The following is a 14,773-nucleotide window of genomic DNA, read 5'->3' on the forward strand; positions in this document are numbered from 1 at the left end:
CCCCACACTCTGTCCACTGTGGCCCCACCATCATAGCAGCAGGCTGCCACATGTCCGAATACTTCTTTGTGCTCCGACTGGCTGTTTGTCAGCCAGTCAGAGCACAAATAAACATGACAGACAGACAAAGGCTTTTATAATATTAGAATGTTAACCAGCTTTTAATTTTACTAACACAAAGTTTTAACACCTCAAGGCAAGAAAAGGAAACTCAAAAATATTCAAATTTGAAATTTAGTATCTATAAATATATAGGCTGCACACGCCCATTTTAGACATACTTGCATCTTTAAGTACACTAACACTTAAGTAACTTCATCCTTCATTTCAGTTTATTAAAAATGCCATCTTTTAATATTAAATATTTAACAAAAGTAAAGCCCTCAGTACACTGCAATACATATGCAACATTTAAAATCTATTTAAACTCAGATGCTAAGGGGAGAAGGAGATAGATCTCTGAGTAATACCTCCAGCAAAAAACAAGTGATATCTAAGCCAGAACCCACTCAGCTCATATTCTATACTAACTAAAGTAGAAAAAGGAACAAAAGGACATTAGAAAAAATGTTAGGTTCTAAGATAGGAAAACTGAAGTTATGCAGTGAAATAGAGAACAGCAAATAGCTTTCATATGCCTCTCAACCTTGCTCAGCTTGGGTATGTCTGATCAAATGCTAATATACCCATAAATCACTGCATCAATACATCATTAAAACAGTGATATGATAAGCCAACATGCTTGGTAAAAGGATTAGCACGCTTTTATCAATAAAAAAAAAGAAGAACTAAAAAAAAGCTGAGGAGTAGACTGTTAGTTATATTTCCTCAGGTATATGAAGAGAAGAAATCTAAAAAACCCCCACGTAGTTCTGACATACTGCACACTAAAAAAGGATAAGAAAGCCTCACATAAGCTTTAAAAAGAAGATATAGTTTGGAAAAAATGTATGATAGCACTTGAAAAAGTTTACTTTGTTTTAGAAAGAACCATGTTAATCTTTAACTTTAAGATTTTAGTGCAAGCCTGTTTAAACATGCACAGTATAAAAAAAGAAAGGAAAGAGACCAAAAACCCTTCAATTCCTAAACAGAAATGGTAGAAGGCAGGGCAGGATGGAATCTTACGGCATTTTTACATGTGCTCCGGGGGGGGGGGGGGGGTTTTTATTTAGAGCAGCTCCAAGAGCCACTGTAATTAAAGCACCTGTAGCATCTTGTGTATCAATGTCCCAATGCTTCAAAGTGACAGTGGGACACTTTAACTACAGCTAATGGAACAAGCTTTAGTTAAAGCGCCCCTGTTGCCATTCTGAAGTATGGGGATGCTGATACACAAGACATGGAGACTGCTGGAGCAGGCTAATTAGTGTGTACCAGCAGACTCTATTAATCAAGTCTGCTCTGATGTGCTGTAATGTGCTGTGTGTGAGATGTGGTGCACTGCATGATGGGGTGACCTCCCTGCACATCTCCAGGCATCCTTTGAGACTAACTGGTGCAGAAGGAAATCAGCTTTTTTGTAAGCAACAGCCTACTTAAGATGACATCAACTGAACCCTTTAATTCCTAGAGAAGTTTCTTCAAACAGAATTTTTTCTGAATCAGTAGGGCATCAGGTCAACCCAAAATCCACAAACCTGGCAACTCAGGATGCCTCATTGCCTCTGGCACCAGCACCATCACAGAGGTAGTTACTAGGTAAACCAACTCTACCGTATTTCCATAGGCTACTAGAGCTGCCAGTTATTTCAGTGTTTCTCAACCCATGGGTCATGACCAGGGATCTGGGTTTTCCATTTCCCATGGAAAAATGGAGAAAACCATGGATTTTTCCCTTTAGCAGAGAAACCCGCAGATTCCCTGCTTTTGCAAAACAACTCTGCAGGCTGGTTGAGCTCCAGCCTGCAAAAACTGTTTACAAACAGGGTGGGAAACCCCCATCTCTGCCCAGAGGAGAGGGGGAGGGTGGGGCCTAAGACTCCCAGTCATCCACAGCTCCACTCTGCTCAGCTCAGCCTCACTCTTCACTCCTGAAGCCTGAGGTAAGTGGGGCTTGCAGGGGGCTGGGGGCCCCTCTGGCAGGGCTGGGTGGAGCCAGGACCTGTCCCCACCCCCACCCGAGCAGGCAGAGCAGTGGGGGAGCTGGCTCCATGCTGCTTCTGCTGCAGCTGCCTGCTGTTGGGGGCAGAGAGCTGCAGACTTGGGTCCCTGGCCCCACAGCCCTGGCAGCTGGGGGCCCCTTCAGGAAGGCCTGGGGGGGCAGGGGTACAAGTAGGGCAGGGGGGCAGTGAGGGGCACCAGCAGGGCTGGCAGGTGCTGCAGGGGGCTTTTAATTTTAATAATGAATTTTGGGGGGTTTGTCAGAGAACCTGTGATTTTTTAAATCAGATAAAACCAGGATCCCTGGTCATGACCCAAGAGTGGATTGCAAGAAGATCTGGGTCGCACTGCAAAAAAATGCTCCACACCCAAACTGCTACTGGATCTCGGTAGCAACCCCCCCTGAAAAAGTGGCGCAGTGCATACTACAATACTGTGCTCCAGAACAAACCGACCCATGGCCCTCCAGGGAGATGCTCTGCTGCTGACCAGGGCATCTCCACTCCTCCATGTTGGGTCCTGGCTGCTGCAGCACATCAGGAGCCGGGAGGAGCCAGACAAGAGCAGTTTGCTCAAGGTGGAATGCAGTATTCCACAACAAAGATCTGCAGCACAAAGTAGTGGCACATATTTGTACCACTGCAGGCACACGCCCCTGCACATTTAGAGACAGTTTTGTCAGACTGTATGAATAGACTGCTGAAAGAAAGGATTTTAAATAGAAACTATGGAAAGGGATGGAGGGAGAGACTGCTAAGAGATGTAAAATACAGTTTTAAATACGCTGTGGATTTTGCCTCCTGCCACTGACTGGCCAAGGAACCCCAGTGGCCTCGCTGCTGATCAGCCAGGAGGCAAAAACCACGGCGTATTTAGAACCAAAATTTTTGCCTCCTGGACGATCAGGAGCAAGCAGAGAGGCTGCTGGGGTCCCTTGGCCAATCAGAGAGTATGAGAGAGGGAGGGTGCAGCAAAGAGAGCAAAATTTAAGGAGTCACTGTGCAGTGCAATTATAGCACAATTTATGTCTACTATATGCAAATATACAATATGTGCAATTAGAAAAGGTTTGCACTAAGACATCTTTTATTTAAAACATTTTGCTTAAATGTTTCTTTTTTTTCTGATTATAGGTAAACTTACAGGTCTTTTGCTCTCTTTTAAAAAAAGAGAAAGTCAATGCAACATGACTCTTACACTGATAGTATAATTGACAACATTACCAATAAGCAGAAGGCAGAGGGGGATACTAAGTGGTTCCGAGTGGCATGAGCTTTTGTAGGTGACCGCCTACTACATCATATGAAGCCTATTTGTAAGTTCAACCCTCTTCACATGTGACAGTCTTGGGACTGTCATGTACAGGTGGGAAAACAAGTTATTAAAACTTTTTGTAGCTGAGGTTTAACATAAAGCTTTGCATATTATTCATTAAAGTAAATATGAAACTTTAAATTAGGAAATAGCATCCAATTTTCCACTTGTTAAACTTCAACAGTAAATTCATGACATTTTATTTCAAATGCTGCCAACAATTTATCAATTGTGGGTGTAACATTTCCTAAAATTTCAAATGCATTTCTCAGTTTACTCAAAGGCCTTCCTATAGGTAGACTGAGATGACGAGTGAAAGGCTTTGACATGTCTAGGAACTATGATGCCATATTAGCTTATTGGGGAGCCAACAACAAATGCAATACTAACTACTAAATGGAGATACACAGAGAAAATAATCCAGCAACAACATTTATTGGCCAAAAAAAGTGTCACATACCCCAACAATCCTTCTCATAGCATCCAATTTAGCAGAATCTTTATTGCTTTCCAACATCTGCTTTAGGTCTTCATTTCTACAGTAATGGGAGGAAAAAAAGACTGTATAAGAAAGTGTAATACTGTCAAATAAAAACATTTATGCAACACTTAACTTGATTCTTGCAGATCAATAAGTCAGCAAACTTGGACAACTAAACAGTCCAGAAACATATACCAATTTTGACTTCTCAGATGGGCTGCCATTTTACACAAAAGAAAAGGGTAATGGTACAAGTAACAGTCAAAACCAAAAAGTATAACATATGATTAGTAGTTTGTCAGCACATTCCTCCAAGGAAAGGGTTGTAACATTACCTATTATCACTGCTTTTTAACTTTACAGGATATAAAGCGCTCCTCATTCCTGCCTCCTTCTATACTCTTTAAGAGGCTACATCACTAATCTGGAAAATGGGGGTGGGGGAAAGGGAGCCCCCTTGGGTATGCATAGCCCAAGCCTTTGAAGATTTTTACCAGAAGACTTTTATAGGTCTACCATTAGGATTTAGTTTTCACTCACTCACTCGGTGAAAGTAATCACTAAAAGGCGGTCTTCAAAAAAGTCTTGCAGCAAAACAGATGCCATTGTTTCAAATGGTGATGCATTACTGCAGTAAAGACAAAGACTGGACCCTGAACGCAGAAGAAGATCTTTGCCCGTCCCTTCAGAAATCTCAACACAATAGGCTGTGAGAAAACTAGATAGTCCTTGACAGGGGGTGACAGATTAAATTTACTGCTGGGTAAACTCTGAATTAAATAATGGGTCCAAATACCTCAGTTCCAACAGGTAGTTCGGAATCAAGGGCAGCATTGGGGAAATAACCCCACGTTAGATGCCATAACAAGAATCTGGACCACTAAGCACAAGTAGGTACACCTTGTGGAGGCTTTCTTGTCATGTATCAGAATGCATCTGCCAGAGGTGAAACAGATGCACTCCAGGTACAAGAACCATCCAGCATCCATGCAGGTAGGTGAAGTGAGTACAGACATACGTGAAGTCATTGTCCTGGGAGAGCAAATTGGGGAGTAAAAATAGAAGGTGTTTTTGCAATTATGTGTTCGTGTGTGCCAAAGGTCCTGGACCAGGCATATGACATCAGGGTGACCCAAGCTTTGTTTTGGTGTACCTTCATGGTCCAGGGAATTGGGGGGCGGGGGGAAAGTATAATAGACTCTTCCACCAGTCTCATTAACATAAAAAAGAAAGCCTTGAGCTGGCACTATTTCACCCCAATGCAATACTTAAATGTAGAGACAAAAGATGGATACAGTGGTAAATGCACACACCAAAGCCAGGAAGATTCACTGTTCATATTGGTTAGTCGTGGACTATCACAATTAGCTGAAGAGAAATGCCCTGACTCAGTTTGGATATTTAAAGAAATTCAGGGGCAAAAGAGCACGCTCCACCTTTTTTCTCCCTCTGTGCAGGGGTGGCCACCAGTATAAGTACTGCTAAGGCAACGAGTCTTTGTTCAGAGGCTTGGGAGCAAAAGAATTTATTAAAGCTTAGCAAGAGTGCAAGTTTCCTCATCTCAAAATATGCCTAAGCTACACCATTGGCTAGAATCAATGAAAAGTAGGGTTGGAAGGGACCTCAGGTGGTCATCTAGTCCAGAGGTTCCCAAACTTTTTCTTATTGCATACCCCTTCCAGATTTACCAGCTGCCCGCATACCCCTATCAGCATATATGTTTTATATTCTAACCCCCTAAAGGCCAATAATCATGAAAATTAAATCCACCTTCCTCCCACATACCCCACATGGATGTCTTGCATACTCCCAGGGGAATGCATACCAGTTTGGAAGCCCCTGATCTAATCCAAACCCCTCCTCAAAGCAGGACCATCCCCAACTAAATCAGCCCAGCCAAGGTTTTGTCTACCTGGGTCTTAAAACCCTCCAAGGATGGCAATTCCACAAACTCTTCGTAACCTGGTTCCAGTGCTTTACTACCCTACTACCAAGAAAGTTCTTCCTAATAGCTAACCTAAATTTCCCTTGCTGCAACTCGAGACTGTTGTTCCTTATTCTGTCATCTGCCACCAATGAGAACAGTCTAGCTCCATCCTTTTCACTCTTCAGGTAGTTGAAAGCTGCTATTAGGTTCATCTGTCATGAGGCTGTCACCTCTATTTAGTAAAGGACCCACACTTGATCTTCCTCAACAACAAAAGGTCCAGCTGTTGTGATAACGTTAGTGCTAGATGTCATGGTTGATACCCATTAGGACCTAGACCCATCATCAGCTCACTTTAAAAACCAGCAATTCAATGAAATGCCAGCTTTCAACAAGGGCCATTGTTCATTAAGCCATTATCTGTTATCTCCACCCTCCACTTACTTTGAAATTCTCGAGTATTACCTTGTACGTAAAGCCAAAGTACCCCAATAGCTGAAGAATTTTTCAGTCATGCATGTAGCAACCTACAGCTGCTGTCTACATCATTTCCCTTTGGTTTCCACAACTGTGGAAAACCACAGTTTTTCTCCTTTGGTCTCCATCAGAAGCTTGACCCTGCTCAACTGAAGAGTCATAGCTCATAATACAGCTGAGGTACTTTATCACAATGAAAGACCCCTTCACAGCCCTTATTTTTAAGCATTTAAAGCAATCCAAAAATCTAAGTCCCAGGGGACTCGTAGAAATCAATAGGGTCTACAATAAAAGTTGTAGAACTGGGCCGCAGACAACAAAATAAAATAATTCAAGGACAAAAAAAATAAGGTGTAACCTGAGGAGAGAGGATGTTTACAGAAAGAATAAGGGATAGGTGGCCAGGAAGTAACACTGCTTACCCTACCGTTAGACAGTAACACTGCCAAATGAGTCCTTAAGGGCCATGATGGATCAAACTCAACACACGTTAGCAATGTAATGCCATTGCAAAAAACAAAACAACCCCCCCAGAAAGAACAGGAAACAAACAGATGCATTCTTAGGCTGTATTAACCTAAGTATTGCATTTAAGACATGGAAGGTAATGATATCACTCAACTCAGCACGGGTTAGGACTCAGCAATTTTAGTGCTTCCAGTTCTAAGCACTTCTTTTTAAGAATGATGCAGGAAAACAGACACTGAGAGAAGCAAGATTTAGATAAAACTGCAGGGGGAAATAAAAGTCATACGTGTGAAGACCATAAGATAAAGGAACAAGGAATTTCCTCATTTGGGTGGTTTCACAAAAGAGATGGATAGGCATGTTTGGGATGGTTTAAGAACAGCATATCCTACATTTGTGCAGAGGGTTGAAAACCTTGAGTTCTCTCCCTATCCTACAACTTAGTTCTAAACTTACTAAATACAAGAGTTTTTACCTGCTCACAGGGACAGGGTGCTGCCAGAGCAGGATTTTTTTTAGAACAGATTTTTATATTAAATAAAGGACAAGTGCAAGGTTCTGTTCTTAGCCTGGAAGAATCACACGTACAAACATAAACTGGGAAGTGACTGGCTATACTGCTGTCCTGCCCAAAGACCCAGAGGATATAGTAGACCATAAGCAGATGCCAGCCAACTGTGCGCTCTTTTTGCCAATATAAGCCTATAATAGCATACTGAGCTGTATTAACAGAGGTGTCACTTGCAAGTCAAAAGAAACAATTCTGTACTGGCAGGGCCTCACCTCGAGTACTGCATCCAGTTTTGGCACCACACTTCAAGACAGACATGGGCAAATCTGAGTCCATAATAATTTCAATTGCTCTTTAGGGGTCTAGGAAACATCACAGAAAAGGACTTAAAATTTCTCAAAGCCAAAAAGTGCTACAATTATAAACCAGCCAAAGACAAAAATTTAACTGTAAGAACAGTTACTCCCCCCCTCCCAAAAAAAGCAAAAGCAAGCAGAGAGCCTACCGGGTATGGAAAACAGAACTAATCAGCAAGAAGAGACATACTTTAGGCTTTTGAGATCAAGAAGCACTGGGATAAAAGTAAGTTACCAAAATACAAGCCAAGAAATTTTGCAATGGTAATTAAAACAAATAGCAAAAGGTTCTTCAGCCATATACATAAAAAAAGAAAACAAGGCAAGATTAAGTAGAGCTACTATGCAGTGAAAACAGGAAAGAGAGGAGAAGGACAATCTCAGTATGGCCCAAAAGCCATACCTAAAACCACACCAAAACACATAGGTTATAAAAATGGGTCAAAGCACATACGCATACTTGCTTGGCTACGATTTGCCATAAAGACACTGATATGGACGAAAAAGGTAGCATGGCTATTGACATTATGAATAATAATCCAAGTTACCACAACTGAAGAAGCAGCAAAGATGAAAAAGCTTTAATCTATTCACATTGAGGAGGACAAAAAAAATTGAAAGACTGGCACACTAAACTGCAGGTCCTGTAGCAAATAAACAGATGTGTCAAAGTCAAGGAGAGCTTTTTTACTCTGAAAACAGCACGTGAGATAACTATGCAAAAGGAAGAAAGGAAAAGGTATCCAAGTAGCTACACACATACCTGTCTTAGTTCAAGCAGTATGCAAAGATTCAAAACAAGTTTTGAAGGAAATAATTAAAGATATGGGAAATAAAACATGAAACTTCCCTTTGTCAATATGATAGCTGATTTTGTTTAGACAAAGAAATTGCGGTTCTAATGCATCTCGACTTCAGTAAAGCATTTGAAATAGTACAACAGGAGAATTATTAGTGATTGGAGATGGGGAGTTAGAACAACTCTAAAGTGGGTAAGGATTGGCTGAAGGGGAAACAACTGGTTACACTGAAAGGGTAAGTATCAATGCTGAAGAGAGGTTGCTAGAGTACCTCCTCTCAAGACAGGTCTTGGAAGAGACCTCACTTACAAGTTTAGTTAGCTTGGCGCACAAAATAGGAGTATGCTAATAGTATTTGCTGATGACACCGAAGTTGTAAGCATCAGAGGACTGGAACATCATACATCAACTGAATCACCTGGAGAACTGAAGCAATTGAAACTGGATGAAACTACATAGAACACAAGTGCAAGGCCATGCACTTCATGATTAATAACAAGTGTTTCTACTATGAATTGGGAGCTTATCAGCTGGAAACAACAAGAGAACCAAGACCTGGGTGAAAAGAATGACTATAAGCCAAAAACGTTAAGTAGCTGTTGAAAGGGCACATATGACCCTAGAAAACAGCAGTCAAGATACTGGCAATATAGAAAGAATGGGAAGAAAGAGAAAGAATGGGACAAAGATGCTTAATAGGAAAAAGTGTCATGTGTCATAATACTGTCTATCCACAGTAAACATTTTAATATTTAAATAACTAGGAGGTTAGAAGATGTAAACCACAACAGTTTACAAAGTCATAAACAATAAAATACATCAGCTTTACTACTGTAAACTTTTTTTTTTCCACGCCATTCTTCAGAAGTCTTAAAAAACTACAGCATGATTAAATTATTTGAAAACACCATTTCTGCATTAATTGTTGAAATTACAAGAAAGCTATTTCAAGTTTACATTGCTCACATTTCAACCAATAAAAACTGCAGTCTATTTACATGGGAAGCAAGAAGAAAAGATGGGCAAGCATCTCAGGATCAAAGCTACTTACATAGTGAGATTTAGTTCCATGAGTACACATGGATCATCAGAACTATTGGTAAGCCCTTTCTCTTCTATAGTAGGCTCCAGCTTCAGTGCAACCTGGAGGCTTCCTGCTTTTTCAAGAACAGATTTAATACATCCAGAAGCCTCATTAATTTTACTGAGCAGTGAAGAATCTTGCTCCATTCTTTCAAATGTAAAGAAAGTAGTCAGCAATCAGCTAACCCAAGTTACTTAATGCCAACTGAGACTGAACAGGAATTAAAAAGAAATTATTGTGAGGTAACAGGATATTCACTCCTTCCACTGTGTTAACTTGAAGGGAAAAAATGCTATACAGATTGCAAAGGTCATTTTCCTTGAAAAATACATCTTATCAGCTAAATACAATCACCAGTAGAACTTGCCAAATACTTGTTTCAGCCGTGTAGCCTTTACATTGTTTACTAAGCAGCACAGCAATATTTTCATAATCTCAGAAACAGGAAGATACAACAAAACATTTCATTTCCTTAATCAAAATCTTAAAACAGAAAGACAAGCTTCAAAATGCAGGGGGTGGGGGTGTTATGTTCATTAATGAAAAGAAAGGGTCTTTAGTTCATGGATTTCTACAAACAGTGTTCTTATCATATCAGTCCACCTGCCAGCAAAGGAAATTACAAATGAGTTGACAACTGAACACAATCTTTTCAGATTTGAAAGTAATTATAGTTTAGTATGTAGAAAACCAGAAAGACAAATCTTCACGTAAGAAAACTATACTAAACTATTATCTAGAAACACAGTATGAATGTTTTCCTCACTTTTTTACTTAAAAGGCATAAATATACCCTAGTGTAGGGGCAGGCAAAGTCTGGCCCGGGGTGGACTCCATTTCCCAGCAGCCCTGTCCCAGTTGTGCACCCTGCCGGCACTGCTGGGGCCAAATCTCCATGGAGACCCTGGCCCCATGCTGTCAGGACACCACCACTGCCAGGGTTTCCTTCATGGGAACTGGCTGCAGGGGCTGCTGGGAAATGGAGCCTGGCCGCCAGCTGGATCCACCATGTTGCACACCCCTGCTCTAGTGCAGGCTTATCCAACATGCTGCCTGCGGGCCGCCATGCAGCCCAAGCCATTTTCTTTGGCCCAAGGTCCCTCGCTTGGGACAGGGGAGGCGTCCTGGCGCCTGCTCCACGGAGGCGGCGGCAGTGGGGCAGAGGCAAGGCAGGCAGGGCCGGCCTGCGGGCCCCAGCTGGCAGCGAGGGGAGGGGAGCTGCTTACCCCCGCGGGGCTGGGCTCATCGGTGAGCCGGGTCCCACTGCCGCTGCCCCGAAGGCTGCACGGTGTGCGGCTGGCACAGCCACGCCTGACTGGATGAGCTGGGGAGGGGACAGCACATGCAACTTCTTCTCTGGCTCCACCCCTTGCCCCCGGTGCACGGCCAGGGGAGCTGCAGCATGGCCCGCGTCCTGCCCGCATGCGTGGTGGATAGAGGCACAGGGTAAGTCCCCACATGGAGCTGGGGGCGCCTCAGGGCTGGGCCGGGGCTGTGGGGTGCGTGGTTGCCGGAGCCGGGCTGGGCTGGGCGGGAGGCAGGAGGAGCCCAGCCCAGAGGTTGCACTTGTTCCTCAGACCAGGACATCCAGGATGAAGCGATACAAGGGAGGACACACATGCACACACACGTGCACATACACACATGCATGCATGCTGAAGTGTGTGGCAGTGAGCAGAGCCAGAACAGCTGTCAGGAGCACAGCCCCACAGCCGGGACGGCAGACTGGGGCGCTGGCCAGACTGGGGGCTCTGCATGGGTTCCGTCTGACTCACAGCTCTGGCCCTGCCCCTGTCCCCATCCTGACACCTGCAGCTGCATCCTGGCCATGAATCCCTGGCTGGGCAGGGGCAGCCAGCCCCAGCCTCATACTCTCCTCTCTGCTTAGGGCAGGATGCAGTCAGGCCAGACGGGGCTCTCCACATGGGGCTGCAATGCGGCTGACTTTGCCTTAGCCCAGCAGCACACAGCCAGGATGCAGCAGCAGGTGCCAGAATGGCGCCAGAGCCATGAGTCAGAGCAGGGCAGACAGAGAACATGCAGCATCCCCAGCCTGGCCAGCACCCCAGTCCCCACCCCAGCCCACAGCCCTTGCTCCAGTGACAAAAGTACCATGCTTCCCAGCACATCCCAATAGCTGCTTTGGCTATGTCAGCTGCAACACATGTGCTTGGAAGTGCGCGTGCACACACACACACACACACACAGCCCCAACCCCCCAGCTCCCAGATTCCCACCAACCTGGTACTTTTGCTTAAATTTTCTCCAGTGGCTAAGACGCTATGACAGCCTATAAAATCTGGGACTCTCTCAGCCAATCCATGATATATGGTCACCCTACATATAAATAGTCTAGATTATTCTAAAAAATGCCCATATTTTATTGCTTTGATTAGTTTCCACTCTGGTTGATCTCTTTTCCAAATCTGATCTGTCGACTTGCAATATGCTTCTTTCATTCATTGAAAAGTGACTAGAAGCAAAAGTATTTATTTTAGTCAAGTGTTTGGTATTATTTCATTCTTGCTTTTATACTGTTTTTGTTTTGGATTTTAAACCACATTTCCAGACCCTCATTGTCACTTCCTGCAACTTCACTGGTGTCAAAGGTCACGTGACATCACTTCCTGATGTGATACCACATCCTGTGAGGTCTTTGAATATGGCTTGTCAGCCCACTGGGTGATAAAAAGTTCGTGATCCGGCCCCACATTCAAAAAGGTTGGACACCCCTGCTCTTGTGTCTGTGGCAACTTCTAATCATGTGTGTAACCAGATAAATAAATAGTGTTTAAAACCTCTAATTACACACTCTGGTTTACCCAAGTGTCAGGCTTTTCCCTGCACCCCCACATATTTTCACTTTTCTACTATGTTTAAAAAAATTTTTTTAAAAATCAAAGTACAGAGCTCTGCCCTCTGGAAAACCCTATGTTGATCCACAACATCCCATATTCCTTGCCACAGACTTTGCTAGCTTCTGAGGTTTATGGTAATCCAACTGTAAATCCATTTCAGTAAACCTAATTGCAATTCCTGGCAAGTCTGACTCTACACTTTCCCCTGGGCTTTCATCTATTTTTTGTGATCACTAGAAGCACCACAGCAAGGAGACCAGACTATTCTCAATCATAGTTAAGTTATTCTTCCATTTCAGTAACAAAAATAGGCTCAAAAGGCAATTTAACCTGCTAGTTATGTGGATAAAAATTAAGCAAATGGCAATTATCTTAATATATTCATGGCTCTTATATATTGCTTTTAATCAGCAGAGCTCAAAGCATGTGTCCTACCAGGGGTTGATATTACCCTCCTTTGCCTCAGTTCTTCATCTACAAAAGACTAAAGGTTTTTGCCTAAAGTCACCCAGCAAGCCAGTGGCAGCTTCAGGAATGGAACTCTAGTCTCCCAAATCCCAGCCCAGTGCTCCATCCTCTAGAATACACTGCCTCGTTATCCTAAGATTACTTTATTTTGACAAAAAATAAGTTTTCTGCAGTGGGTAGAGCATCACGGGGTGGGGGCAGGGGGGGCGTGCTACAGCCAGCTCGGCACTCTAGCCAGAAGCGGACAGGCTGCAAACCCCCGGACCCCACTTCCGTATGCCACTCCACCTGCCCTACCAGTCTGAGTTCAGCAGCTGTGCCTGCTGTGTGCTGGGCTCTGCCTCTGCTCCTGCCTTGTTGTGGCTGCTCCGACAGCGTGCCGTGCAGCACCATCTGAGTGCCACTGGGGGCAGGCCAGGCAGGAGGCGCATGGCATCACATGCTGTCAAAGCAGCAAGGCACGGAGGCAGGAGCAAAGGCAGAGCCTAGCCCACAGCTGCACCGCCCTGCCCTATGCACGAGCTGCCCAGGATGACCCAGGGCAGGGCTCTGTTCCATTCAGCCTCACATTACAGCAGAGGCTGGCCCCACACTGGGCCCCCCCCGACAGTCTGGGGCCACAGCCAGGGCAGGTTTGGGCCCAAGGGGCCGCAGTTTCCTGGGGCCATGACCCCAGGCGCAGGGGAAGGCACGGCCACATAGGCACAGCTGGCCCTGAGCCTGGGCCTGGCTCCGCTCCACTACCTCCTGATCCCTGCCCCCGCCCCCCCACACCGTCCCCCACAGATTTTCACGTGGGAGGGAGGGCATATGCATGCTCAGCACCCCCCCTCCAAATCTTTTTCTCCCTCCAAATGAGCACACCCCTACACGTGCATGTGTGCATGCCCACGCCCCCACACACATTCATGGCCAGGAGAGTATATTTGCGTCTCTGTGTGCATGTGCAGAGAGCGAGTTGAATGTGCGCCCGTCTCTGTATGTGTGTGTCTGTGTTTATGGCAGGAAGAGTATGTTTGTGTCTGTATGTCCATGGGGGGGGTGGGGGGGGTGGAAAGAGAGACAGACCACAGCAGGGTAGGTAGCAGCAAGAAGAAGGGAACATGTGCCCTCCCTACCCCGGTAGGGTCCACCCAGGCTCCCCACCAGCACCAGAAGGGGAAGGGGCCCTGCCCTCTGCCCCCCTCCCCCACCATTGTCCAGGGCCCCCAGTACACACTAATCCACTTCGGGGAGGGCAGGGGGCATGGATATGGACCTGGAGCCTGTCATTCTTGATGGGCAATTTGGTAGCTGTTCCATAAAATTAATTAGTAACAATGAATGGATGCCAATACAATATTAGGCAAACTTAGCAGTTTCAAAGTTATAATTAAGCAGTCATAATAATGCCCAAGTCAGAAAAAAACTAGCATGTGGCATCATTAGAGTGAAGTTCAAGCTACTGAAGGAAGGAAGAAAGTTGGTAGAGGTAAATATTGTGGGCAGGAGTATGCTAACAACGCAACAAGAATGAAGAAACATTTAACAACATGTAGAAACTGCCTTGAAAGAGTACAAACCGTATACAGAAAGCTAATACAAAGAAGGAGAGGAACAACATCATCTGAGAAAAATCTACTTCAGGAATCCTCTGCAAGTAAACAAATTAATATGAGGGCCACTCGCATGATCAAGGGACAGCAGGGCAGGTCCTACGAGGAAAGGTTACGGGACCTGAACCTGTTCAGCCTCCAGAAGAGAAGGCTGAGGGGGGGATCTCGTGGCCTGCTATAAACTAGTCAGGGGGGATCAACAGGCACTGGGGGAGTCCCTGTTCCCCCGAGCGCCGCCAGGAGTGACCAGGAATAACGGTCACAAGCTGGCGGAGGGAAGGTTTAAGTTGGACATCAGGAGGCGCTACTTCACGGTCAGGGCGGCTAGGGT

At 44.7% G+C, this 14,773-nt stretch overlaps 1 protein-coding gene across 7 annotated transcripts in view; it reads right to left on the reverse strand.

Annotated features, from left to right (window-relative positions):
- Positions 1–14,773, reverse strand: part of LOC102383202 (AP-3 complex subunit beta-1-like) — an 89,365-nt gene that overhangs the window by 44,985 nt on the left and 29,607 nt on the right. For all 7 annotated transcript variants that reach the window (XM_025201403.1, XM_006021435.2, XM_025201404.1 and 4 more), the window contains exon 2: positions 3,878–3,953. In XM_025201403.1, the coding sequence (XP_025057188.1) occupies positions 3,878–3,953 (76 nt within the window). The remainder of the gene's footprint in view (positions 1–3,877; positions 3,954–14,773) is intronic.

Source organism: Alligator sinensis, unplaced genomic scaffold, assembly GCF_000455745.1.
Source record: "Alligator sinensis unplaced genomic scaffold, ASM45574v1 scaffold159_2, whole genome shotgun sequence".
Lineage (NCBI taxonomy): Eukaryota > Metazoa > Chordata > Crocodylia > Alligatoridae > Alligator > Alligator sinensis.